The 12967-nt window shown below is 42.9% G+C and overlaps 2 protein-coding genes across 2 annotated transcripts in view; both read right to left on the bottom strand.

The window, feature by feature from the left end:
- The window catches only part of LOC107151839 (protein FAM187B-like), a 22846-nt gene extending 9881 nt beyond the window's left edge, over window positions 1–12965 (bottom strand). Inside the window, exon 1 of the mRNA XM_048791199.1 lies at window positions 12843–12965. Coding sequence (XP_048647156.1) covers window positions 12843–12856 — 14 coding nt within the window. The 5' untranslated portion in view covers window positions 12857–12965. The remainder of the gene's footprint in view (window positions 1–12842) is intronic.
- On the bottom strand, window positions 5644–12967 carry LOC107151808 (protein FAM187B-like). The gene is made up of 2 exons (XM_015497221.2): window positions 12843–12967; window positions 5644–7806 (listed from the first exon to the last, which is right to left on the bottom strand). The coding sequence occupies exon 2, from the start codon at window positions 7610–7612 to the stop codon at window positions 6896–6898; it is 717 nt and encodes a 238-aa protein (XP_015352707.1). The 5' UTR covers window positions 7613–7806; window positions 12843–12967; the 3' UTR covers window positions 5644–6895.

The raw sequence follows: 12967 nt of genomic DNA, 5'->3' as shown, positions 1-12967 counted from the left end.
ATACCATCTCATTCCAGTAAGATTGGCAGCCATTATGAAGTCAAACAACAATAAGTGTTGGCGAGGATGTGGGGAAAAGGGTACACTTGTACATTGCTGGTGGGACTGCAAATTGGTGAGGCCAATTTGGAAAGTAGTATGGAGATTCCTGGGAAATCTGGGAATGGATCCCCCATTTGACCCAGCTATTGCCCTTCTCGGACTATTCCCTGAGGATCTTAAAAGAGCTCACTATAGGGATACTGCCACATCAATGATCATAGCGGCACAATTCACAATAGCTAGACTGTGGAACCAACCTAGATGCCCTTCAATAGATGAATGGATAAAAAAATGTGGCGTCTATACACAATGGAGTATTACGCAGCACTAAAAAATTACAAAATCATAGAATTTGCAGGGAAATGGATGGCATTAGAGCAGATTATGCTAAGTGAAGATAGCCAATCCCTAAAAAACAAATGACAAATGTCTTCTTTGATATAAAGAGAGCAACTAAGAACAGAACAGGGAGGAAGAGCATGAGGAAAAGATTAACATTAAACAAAGACGAGTGGGGGGAGAGAAAGGGAGAGAGAAGGGAAAGCATATGGAAATGGTAGGAGACCCTCAATGTTACACAAAATTACATATAAGAGGTTGTGAGGGGAAAGGGGAGAATTGAACAACAGCAGATGAGGTAGAGAGGGAAGATGGGAGGGGAGGGGAGGGTGGATAGCAGGGGATAGGAAAAGTAGCAGAATACAACAGTCACTAATATGCCATTATGTAAAAATGTGAGTGTGTAACCGATGTGATTCTGCAATTTGTATTTGGGGTAAAAATGGGAGTTCATAACCCAATTGAGTCAAATGTATGAAAGATGATATATCATGAGCTTTGTAATGTTTTGAACAACCAATAAAAAAAAAGAAATATGGCAGGAAATATAAAAAAAAAAGAATTTTAGAGTGTCACACGCGAACACTCAACACATTTTTCCTGAATAGGTACTAAGTTCCAATTATGCTTCTTAGCACTTGGGACACAGCAGTGAACAGATCCTACCTGATTAGTGTTCTGAATTCCAACACTTCTCCCACAAACCCTATCTCTCTAGACATGCTGGCCCCCTTCAGTTTCTAAACATATTATTTAAGCTGAGGGACTCCTGCCTCAGGACCTTTGCACATACTAGCTCCTGCCTCTTTCCCTAGATAGCTGCATAATTCAATTCATATTAAACAAACATTTTTATAAGTTGTTCCCTTTTCAAATCTTTTCCTCAACTCATTTTCAGACCTGAAAATAAAAATTATTGTGTGGGCTTGATTTTCTGCCATTCACCCATCTTACAGATGTTCACTAAATGTCTATGGTGTGCCAGCCATTACTCACTCTAACCATAGCAGTGAGCAGGTTATACAGAGCCTCTCCCTTTCTTAAGCTCGTATTCTAGTGGAAAAAAGATAGGCAATAAACACAATGACACATATAATTAATTCCACTACTCACGGCAGTTATGAAATGTAGTTGCCAGGAACACTAAAAACACGTGAATATTGAATAATCGCCCCAAAGAGAAATATGGGTTAAGTTCCTCTGAGCCCCTGGTCATAACATTTTTGACAACCAATCAATATGAGTGACCCTGTTTTTGTGTGCATTTTTGTTTAAAGGCAATAATCACTTAATACATATTGTTGATTTGTTGACATTGAACTCTGGTAGCACTAAGACTCCTGAGCAAAGTTTATAAAACATGTGTGTTTTTTTCTTTTTCCCTTTTTTTGTTACTGAGAATTGAACTCAGAGTTGTTCTACCATTGCCTTAGATCCCCACCCATTTTTATTTTTTTTTTTAATTTTGAGACAAGGTCTTGTTAAGTTGCCCAGGCTGGCCCCAACCACATGAGCCTCCTGTCTCAGCTTCAGAGTTGCTGGGATTATAGGTGTGCACCACCGTGCCTGGGACACATGTTTTCTTAAACACGCGTATCACAGCCTTCTTGCACTTAGGAATACTAGACTACACTCTGGCACTCTGTTGGGGAGCCACTTTGAACAGCAAAATTACCAGAAAAGCACAAAATGGTGAAAATCATGGACTAAATAGATCACCAAAAAGTTGCTTCTGAACAGCACGCAAGCTGGAATGAGAAGGCCGAGTGTCACCTTGTTTGACCTTGGGCTGGGAATATTAAACACTTTGGGTGACTCAGAGTTCTCACCACCCTGCACATGATGGCAGATGACCATGAACACACTATGCGCATGGATTTCAAAGTTACAAATAAAATCCAGTGAATACGAAGCAAATTTGCAAATACACAATCTGCAAATAACAAGAACTGACTATAACCATGACTGCTCAAAAGAAAGCTGGCAGGGAAAGGAATAGGAATTGAAAGAATAGTGTGCGGGTGAGAGCTGTTTTAGGCAGAATAGCAGGCACTTTCTGAGGATGTGAGGTTTCCCAAACAACTGGATAGAATAAGACAAGGAGCCTCATGGCTTCCTGGTGAGTGTATCCAAAGGGCACGGAAACCAGAGCGGACAAGGGAGGAGTGGACAAGGGAGAGGTGGTGAGGTCAGGGGTTCATCTAGGTCTTTGCTAAGGTCTCTACTTGTCTCCTTATGGTTTCCAGTCACACCCCTGCCCCCTGCAGGGCCAAGACTATAAGCAGTAGTTGAAGAGATGTGAACTAAAAACATTCCAAAAATTGATGAAAGACATTAAACCACAAATCCAAGATCTTTGACTCTCACACAGGATGAACATAAATGAAACCTACCTAGGTACACGGTAGTAAAAGCACTGCTGAAAAACAAAGAGAAAAATCTTTTAAATACCAGAGGAGAAAAAGATGATTATTTTCAAAGCAACAAATATAAGATTTTGATTGAGTTTTAAATAGAATAACCAAAGCTAAAAACGATGGAATGATGTCATCGAGGCACTAAAAGAAGATAAGTGCCAACCTAGAATTCTATGCCACAGTAATGATATTCTTCAAAGATGGAGGCAGAGTAAATGTTTTTCAGGTGAAAGCTGAGAAAAGTCACCACGACAGAGCACATGCGAGGTAATACTAAAGAGGATTCTCAAGGCAACAGAAAAAATGATCCCAAATGGAAGCAAAGTAACGCAAGAATGAAAATCACCAGAAGAGCAAAGAAGTAGATAAAGGGAGTGATTTTTTTTTTAATGACTTCTTTTTGTAGCTTTATTTTTTATGTGGTGCTGAGGATCGAACCCAGGGCCTCACACATGCTAGGCAAGCGCTCCACCACTAAGCCACAGCCCCTGCCCAAAATGGAGTGTTTTAAAAACAATTTCTTGTCAGGTGTGGTGTTGCATGCCTGTAATCCCAGCACCTAAGGAGGCTGAGGCAGGAGGATCTTGAGTTCAAAGCCAGCCTCAGCAAATTAGCAAGGCCCCAAGCAACTCAGTGAGATCCTGTCTCTAAGTAAAATACACACACACACACACACACACACAAAGGGGGGGGCAGGGGCTGGGATCGTGGCTTTGTGGTTAAGTACCCCTGAGTTCAATCCCTGGTACAACAAAAAAAATTTTGTAGAATTTAAAACATGTAAAATAAAATTAGAGCACCACACAGAAGGGGAAAAGAGTTGTAAAATTTCTGGGAAAAGGTACAAGTGCAAGTTTATATTATATTTTAATGAGTTGGGATGAGTGCTGTAATTTCTAGAGTAAATAATAAGATAATGCATATCTGATAAGCTAAAACAGGAGGAAATGGATAATAATAACAAATACTTTTCATAGCTAAAGAAAAGGGAAAATAAAGAACAGACAAAAACAAGCAGAAAACAAATAGCAAGATGGTAGATTAAAACCCAAGCCTGTCTGTAATTACATTAACTGCAAAAGAGTAAATATTCCAACTCAAAGCAAAGATTTCTATACTTAATAGCAAAACAAGTCTAAATATACACTGCTTAAAATGGATTTCTTTTCTTTTTAAAAATTTTCTTGACGCTGCTGCAGATAGACCTCAGGGCTTCACACAAGACAGGTAACTGAGCCACATCCCCAACCCTGGGTTTATTTTAAATAAAGGAATGTGGAAGAGTTGAAAGTGAAAACATGGTGAAATATCACGTGAAAACTAACCCAAAAATCCCCAGATAAATCAATAACAGAAAGTAGACAAGAAAACCTGGAGTATTAATAGTCAATGAGACATTTTATAAAATTGTCGATCCAATAGGTAGATATTAACAATCCTAAGTTTGTAAGAACTAGAAATATATAAAGCAAAACCATGACAGTTTAAGTGTAGAACTAGACAAATCCGCAATCACAGTTGGAAATTTTAACATACATTTCTCAGTAACTGACAGAACATGCTAACAAAAATTCAGTAGAGATGCAGAAGACTTGAACCACATGATAAACAAATGACCTAATTCATGCATATGGAAAACCGCACTCAGCAACTGCACAACATACATTCTTTTCATATGCATGTGAAACATGTGCCTAAGAAAACCATATTCTAGGCCATAAAGTAAGTCTCAATAAATGTTTAAAATTGGATCATATTTTTTGTCTGTGGAATTAAATTGGACCTAAATAACAAAAAAGAAAACAAGAACTTTGTACAGATATCTACAAATTATGCAATATAATGTCTGAATAACCAATGGGCCAAGAGAAATCACAACTGAAGATAGAAAGTAATTTTTAACTGACTATTGATAAAAATATAACCTGTCAAAACTTTTGGGATGCAGGGAAGTTGTGCCTAAGTGAAATTTACGGCCTAAATACAAGTTTAATGGAAAAGGATGAAAAGTAGTAATCTCAGGAAGCACCTTAGGTAAAGAACAATGTTTAACCCAACAAACACAGAAAAGGAAATAATAAACCAGAAGCCAAAGAAATAGAAAATGAAAGCGCCATAAAGGAAAACAAACAAAGCACATTTGGTTCTTTGAAAAGATGGATGAGGTTGTTAAAGCCCTAGAACAAGACTGATGGAGAAAAAAGGGAAAAGGCGTATCTCGGTGATGAAAAGAGAGACAGTACTACAGACCCTATGGATATAAAAAATAATGACAAAATATGATAACTTTTAGCCAAAACTTATGAAAATTTTGACTAAATGGGTAAATTCATGAAAAAAAATCAACAAGGAAAAAAAATGAATAGACCTATATTTACAATGAAAGAGACCAAATCTGCACTTAAAAGCCTGTGCACAGAATCTCCTCTAAGCCCAGGAAGCCTTGCCAGTGAGTTCATCTGAATACTTCTGAGACATTAAGACATGATATCACCTGAGCATGGTGGTGGTGCACACCTGGATTTCCAGCTACTCAAGAGGCTAAGGCAGGAAGATTGCAAGTTTGAGGTCAGCTTCCACAATTTAGTGAGCTCCTGTTTCAAAATAAAAACAAAAAAGAGTGGGATTGTACCTCAAGTGGGAGAGCACCCCTGGGTTCAACTCCTAGTACCATAAAAAATGACATTAATATTATAAAACATTTCCAAAAATAGAAAAAGATGGAACACTTAGAACTTCTATGAGGCCCACATCACCTTGATACCAAAACCAAAGGACATCACAAGAAAAGAAATCTTTAGGAAAATCTCTTTTGTGAACACAGACACAATATCCTAAAAAAAAAAATAGCAAATATTAATTTTATCCAATGATAAAACATAAAAGCAAAAAGAAAAAGAAAGAAAGAAAGAAGAACATCATGACCAAATTGGGTTTATCCCTGTAAGGAAAGTTTGAGTTTACATGTGAACAACAATTCCTTGAACAGCAATCAATGTAATTCACCACATTGACATAATAAAGAAAAACATTATTATTATCTCAAGTAGATGCAGAAAATGCATTTGATAAGATTCAACAGCCATCTATGGCTCAAAACTCTGGGCAAACTAGGAATAGAGGCAATTTTTTCTTAATTTAATAAAGTGTTTCTATGAAAACCAAGAGAAAACTGTATTCCATACAAAAATATTAAGAATAAGATATATCCGCCATAGACTTCTCCGTGTGATATTTTACTAAAAGCAAGTGAATTTAACAAAATACAAGGTCATATACAAATATCAACTATAATGTAAATACAAGTAATATAGAACTAGAAGATGAAATTTTCAGAATTTAATAGTATGAAAACTAGGAATAAACATAATAAAATATATGTCAGTCATCTACATTAATAATTGCAGATTTTTGAGATATATTAAATGGGATCGTTTACCATATTCAAGGATGGGAAGACAATATTTAATATTGTAAAACAATGATTTACCCCAAATTTATTTAGGTTCAAAATAGTCCCATTTTTTTTTTTAAATAGGATTTGGGGCGGATGAAAACTACATACTGATTCCAAAATTTTTACACCAAGGACCAAGAGTAACCAAGAGAATCTTGCAGAACAATATTGGAACATGTTCACTGGCTAATATCATGACTTATTGAAAAAGCACAATCATTAAGATAATTGAACAGATGGCCTTGGTACAAAGATGGACAAATCATGCTCATCAGGGTCAAGTCAGGAGACAGAAGCCATTCAATTGTCTATGTGGGCAAGAGCAAGGGCCCGAACGTGTTGGTCTCTAGGTTTTATATTTGAATGGCAGGTGCCCATGTGGGCAAAGACCAGGTATTTTTAAGCTGTCACACTGTGCCAAGGTCACTCACCCAGGGCCCGGCTCAGAGGCAGCATTTGGGAATTCTTGCCCAGTGAACATCTGAGTCAGCCACTGGGCAGACTCCTTCCTGCCCAGACTGACCCTGAAAGCTTATGGGCTGGAAGAAAAAGCCTGATTTTCCACAGGAGGGCAAACCCAGTGGGCACAGGAAACAAAGCTTGGGTGAGGGCCAAAGGTAGGGCTGCCGTCCTGGTCCTGTCACCTGTAGATGGAAGCCAAGGGGCAGGTGAGCCACATGTGGTTGGTCAACTTGCCCAGCTGGTAAATGTCATAGATGAAGAATGGCTGTTTGATTTCCTTGCCGGGGTCACAGGGAACAAGGCATCTTTCCACCTGCATCTCGGGCCGCAAGCGGCTGTATTGCACCTTCTCATCCCTCAGGTAGAGCCAGCAGGGCATGGGTTTTTCCGGGGGCTCCTCAACATAGCAGTACCCCAGGCGCTTGCGTTCGCCTGGCTCCTCACAGCGGTTACAGTCCTGCCAGGGCTCCCAGTGGGTAAAAATAAATACCTTGCCACCTAGGTTCAGAGTTTCATTCTGCAGGGGCTTTTGGCCCAGGTCTTTGTGTGTGATATGCAGGGTGGTGGCATCCTGGAAATCAATCTCATATTCTACTATGAGGGCGTTGGCACTGTCCTCACAGCGAAAGAGGCCTGCCTGCGAGGGCTGAGGCTTGGTCAATTGCAGGCTGCCCCCAGGCAGTTTCTTTATATTAGGCCATGAGTTAAGCAAGAAGATATTCTCCCCAAGAATGGAAGAAAAATACCAGAGTGCCGCCTTATGGTCACAATGCAGGACAATATCATTGCCCGAGAGCAGTGCCTTCTGGCAAAGACTCTTGTAGGAACAGCTGATTAACGTCTGGGCCCACAGAATGGGGAAAGAAAAACTAACCAGACACAGGGTGGCCAACATGGTGGACCAACTACAGGCACAGTCTGGGTGCCACACTGGGCATTGTGAGGTCACCCACAGAACTCAGGAATAATGCTTGGGCAGCGGAATGAACCTTGGCTCAAGGTGCTCCCGGAGTGCCATGTCATGTCCACTCATGTCATCCAGGGGCTGACTAAAGGATGTAGCGTCAAAAACTCAGATGTCCCCAGGAGCTGTAGAGGAAATGAAATGAGTGAGCCTAAGTCAGAAATGAGTGGACTAAAAAGGCAAATTATTCAATATACAATGATAAAATGGGATAAAAGGCCTTCACGTCCACCAAGATGGAGAAGAAGGGGGACACACAGAAATCACTGTTCTGTACCATTCCTAAACCCAGGGAGAAGACATTCTAAGGGCCTCCAGATCATAGATGGAGAGGATTTCTTATTAGCCTCAAACCAGCTCCTTGATAGAGTCAGACACTTCTGAACCATGTTCTCTGAGGTTCATACCTCTAACCTCCAGGGACAGATCTCCCTCCCCATCATCCTCCTTGGATATGTCTGAAGTGGCGTTGGAAGACGTGCCTCCTTGAGACATCATCCGTTTCTCAGTCTACTTTCTGTTCCCCAAAGTTTGATACCTAAGGATTCTTACAAACCTCTAAGCAACTCCCCCCTCTCTCTTTCCTCCTTCTCCCTCTCCCCCTCCCTCTTATTTCTAGGTATCTTCACATGTTTCAGACTTCATCAGAGAGCCATATCCTTCATCTCTATTTCAATGAGGTATTTGTCCACCTGGAAGGATTTCCTGATAGTATCTTAATTTATTCCCAAATTTGGTGAGGGATGAGGTACAGGGGATTGAACTCAGGGGCACTTAACCACTGAGCCACATCTGCAGCTCTTATTTATTTATTTATTTATTTTAAGTTGTCGATAGACCTTTATTTTATTCATATGTGATGCTGAGAAACAAACCCAGTGCCTCACACATGAGCCACATCCCCAGCCCTGTTTTGTATTTTATTTAGAGACAGAGTCTCACTGAGTTGCTTAGCGCCTCTCTGTTGCTAAGACTGGCTTTGAACTTCAGATCCTCCTGCTTCAGCCTCCCAAGCCACTGGGAATACAGGCTTGTGCCACCACACCTGGATATTCCCAGATTTTAACAATGGTTAGTGATGATTCAACCATAATCTTGGTTTTAAACTTGCCAAAAGCTGAGTTCTAATTGGGCTTTCAAAGGATTTCTCAATTTTCAGCCACTTTTGGCCAATATCCACTCCTAATATCCTGTATTCCAACTGCTTCCCCTAAAGCTGAAAGTTCATTAAATACATTACCTGTATTACAAAGTATCTCAGGCAACAGCCTCTGGGTTCTAATAATTTTCCTTGAACCCAAAATGTCTAAGTCAATGCCATCTATTTTTAGTTCTGAGTACAGTAGCCCCCTACTCCTGGCACTCATTTTGGTATCAATCAAGAAAGCCTATTTGCTACTATACTAAACTTCCCCCAAATCTGAGTGACTTTCAAATAGCAAAGGTTGGCTTCTCAGTTATGCTCCATGTCCACTGTTGACAATGGTTCCAGCTCCAAGCTTTACCTCTCTATGCCACACACATTCACTTACTACCCAAATAATTACTGACGACCCACCTTGCACCAGGTACCAAGGATCCAGTTTAAGTCCCTGACCTCCTGATGCTTACAGTCTAGTGGGGATGTATTCGTCGGGTTAGGTTAGATTATCCTATGTAACAAAAGAATTCTGGAATCTTCATGGCTTAACACAATTCTTTTTTCACACTCCATGTCCCAGTGTTGGTGAGTGGAGCACTCTATTCCACAAGGTCCTTAAAGATACCACTGGGAACACCACTAGTTGCTATGGCAGAAGAAGGGAGCAAACTGAGTCACATACTGGCAATTAACTGCTTTGGCCTGGGAGGCGTCCACCTTAGTTTTGTCAACAGGCCAGTAACTAGAATCAACCACCTAGTCCCACCTGACCACAGAGGGGCTGAGAAATGTAGGAATGCACATGGGATATTTGTTGAGTGATACTTGTCTTTACATTGAGAGAAAATAGATGACAAAGAATGACTAACAAAACATCAGATGATAGTAAATTCAGGAAAACAAAAAGTGGGGACAGAGAAATTAGAGATAGAGCCTGTTAAGGTATGTATGCACCCCCCCACCCCAAATGCATATGTCGAAGCCCTAACTCACACTCTCACAGAATGTGACTATATTTGGAAATAGGGTATAAGCAAAAATAACCAACACAGTTTCAGCACCATTATGAAAACACAAAGAACCAGGACGGAAGCAGACCTCAAGCGGATCAGCAAGCTTCCTTTTATTTTGCAGCAGAGTCAATCAATCAGGCATGCTGGGGGCGGGGGGGGGGTGTGTGTGTGTGTCATTTTCTGTGTAGGAAAATAACCACCGGTTACAGAAGGAGTCTGAATTTTATAGTTTACAATGAGGATGGTTGAATTATTGGAAACTGAGGCAGAATGTCGATTTGGGCAGGTCAGTGAAAAAGTTGTAAAAAGCCCCAAACTCACTGTCACTGGGAAAAGCTCAGAACTCGGTGTTCCCTGCTTCTCTTCTTCCTCTGGACCCACTGTTACCCAGAGCTTGGCGACTTGCTCTTCTCCTTCCAGGACTCACTGGCAACGGGACAGGGTGAAAGTCCAGGGCCCAGTGTTTCAGTGCCACCCTCCCTGCAGGTGCCACTGTGGTTGGGAAGCGGTGGATGTTTGCTGCTGGTGGAGACGTGGAGACGAACCCAACCCGGGGAGCGATGGAAGTTTGCTTTCTTTCCCTTGGGGCCCATTGTTACTGGGAAAGGATTTACTGGGAGAGGATTCATGGTTGCCTTCCTCTTCCCTCTTCCTCGGGGTCAGACAGTTTGGGGGAGTTGTCATTTCCCTGTCCTGGGGGTGGTCATATCCTTCAGAGGGAATATAAAAATGCAACTGAATTAAAATGAGATTGCTAGGGTGGGCTCTAGTCCAATGCGATTGACATCCTTATAAGAGGAAAAAAATTAGGACACAGAGAACACAGATAGAGGGAGACTATGTGAAGACGGAGTGAAAAGCCAGAGAGAATCCTCAGAATGAGACCAAACCTTCCAACATCTTGATCTTGGTCTTTTAGCTTCCAGCACTGTGAAGACATAAATTTCTGTTGTGTAAGTCACCTGGCCTATGGTGTTTATTATAGCATCCCTCGAAAACTAGTATAGAGACTATTGTAAAGGGGGTAGGGAGAGAAGGTCTCTCTAAAGAAGTGATATTTGAGCAGTTCTCCATAAAATGAGCTATGAATATTCCAGGGGAAGCGAAGTCTGGATTAATCACACAGCACATGCAAAGTCCTTCAGGTGGGCACAGGTTTGACATGGGTCAATATCCTAAGACTAGCAGAAGCATGCGTGTAAACAAAGTTGGGTTTATTTGATTCACTGCAGGGAGGGAAGAGACCATGGGGAATGATACAGTGTCTCAGAAAGATGAGCTAGAGGAGACCGTGGAATGTGAACTCTGTTATGTGACTTTTGAGAAAAGTCTGAAGATGTGGGGAGTTGCTGGGATGGGGAGCTGCCAGGAAGTATGACTAATTCTATCTTCTTTAGGAGATAAGAAAAATGGAGCACAGCTTAACTTAAAATGGGTGAAGAAGCAGTCGCCATGCATCATCTGGGATGGGGGATTTTTGATATCTTGTGGTTTGGACAATGTACCTGCTTTGTCTGTGTTCAGACATGATAAAGATCGTTATGGCCAGTCTTAGCAACTCAGCAGGGTTCTGAACAACTTGAGCAACTTAAGGAGACCCTGTCTCAAAATAAAAAATTAAAAATTAAAAGGGCTGGCGATGTGGCTCAGTGGTTAAGCACTCCTGGGTTCAATCCGAGGAGGAGGAGGAGGGGGGGGGGAGGAGAGAATTCTATAATAAAAAAAACAAACAAACAACTATCCTCTAACAATCAGGGAGAAATTAAGACATCCTCACATCCACAAAAGCTGAAGGAATCTAGTACCACTAGACTTGTCCTATTTAAAAATGCTAATGGGATGTTACTGTTTATCATCCAAAGATAATAAGCAGTAACCCGAGGCCATATGAAGAAGTAAAGATCTTTTGGAAAGTAAATACATGTGCAGTTATAAAAACTAATTTTGGTTTGTGATTTCAGTTTTTATTGCTTACATGATATAAAAGAAAATGTATAAAATAATTATTAACCTTTGTTATCAGAAAAACTCAGGCCACTCCAAGTCCTCTGAGAAAGAGCCACCGGAAGGTTTTGAGCGGAGGCAGGTGATCAACTTAAGTTTTATAGGACTCAGTCGGGAACTTGCCTGGGTCCCGAACCCACCAGCGGGTCTGCAATCTCCAGCGGTTGTGGGGGAAGCGCCTGAGTCGTGTTTCCCAGGATGCGCTCCCCACTTGACGCCACCGGGAGGCAGCAGAGTCGCGCCTAGCGCTGCCCCGGTGGCTGGCAGAGCAGCACCCCGCCCGGGCGCAGGTGGCCAGTCCCAGGGAATTCCTGGGCGGAAACGGATCCCTCGCGCCTCTGCTCGGCCCCTTTAAGAACCCGAGTTTCCGGAGGTCTGACCTACGGCGAGGGATGCCCGGGGGCTGAACCACCGGTGGAGGGTAGGGGGAGGCGGGAAGAACTTCCCAAGTAGAATTCTAACTTTTTCAAGGGTTGAGTCCCATCGGGCGTCCCTAGAGGGTCCGAGCTTCTCTTCTAGGGACTTCATTTGATTCTTGAGGTCATCTAACTGGGAGGTGTATGAAGCCCGCAGCGCCTCCCCGCACCGGGGCGGACCGAACCCCACTGGCTGGAAACCCGGGCGCTGCCGGCGCGCGTCTCCCGGGCGGGACCCGCTGAGGCTCGCCCCTCCCCGCAGGGCGCACCTAGGCGGGTCCATCGCCGGCCCCGGAGAGGGGTGTGCGCAGGCAGGGAACAGGTGCGCGGCAGGGCCCGCCCCTCCTAACAGGTGGCTCTCTCCGAGCAGGTCTCCGTTCTCGTAGACCTCGTCCGCTCGGCCTGTTGGGGGCAGGACAGGGCTGCACGAGGCCCGCAGTCTGCGGGCGCCCTCCTGGCGGGCCGGTCACTTGGTTTCGGCCCTGGGGGCAGAGCGCACCTGGGTCAGCCCACTTCCGGGGAGGGAGGCCGAGGAGCCCCTCCCCGCCGCCCACCCCGAACCCGGCCGGGGCTCCCACCCTGTGTACCTGGGCCGATCCATTCCCAGGGGCGCGCCGGGGGTGGAGCGGCTCGGAGACGCGCCGTGGGTCTACCCAGTTTCTCCCCGGAAGCTGAAGGCGTGCGCTTCATCCACGTTATTTTTGTTGGTCCA

The sequence above is a fragment of the Marmota marmota genome, unplaced genomic scaffold (genome assembly GCF_001458135.2).
Source record: "Marmota marmota marmota unplaced genomic scaffold, marMar, whole genome shotgun sequence".
Classification (NCBI taxonomy): Eukaryota; Metazoa; Chordata; class Mammalia; order Rodentia; family Sciuridae; genus Marmota; species Marmota marmota.
This window is presented reverse-complemented; position numbering and strand designations above follow the sequence as displayed.

What these genes read in the sequence shown, in the direction of transcription:
- LOC107151808 (XM_015497221.2), bottom strand. Translation starts at nt 7,612, where the DNA reads ATGTTGGCCACCCTGTGTCTGGTTAGTTTTTCTTTCCCCATTCTGTGG.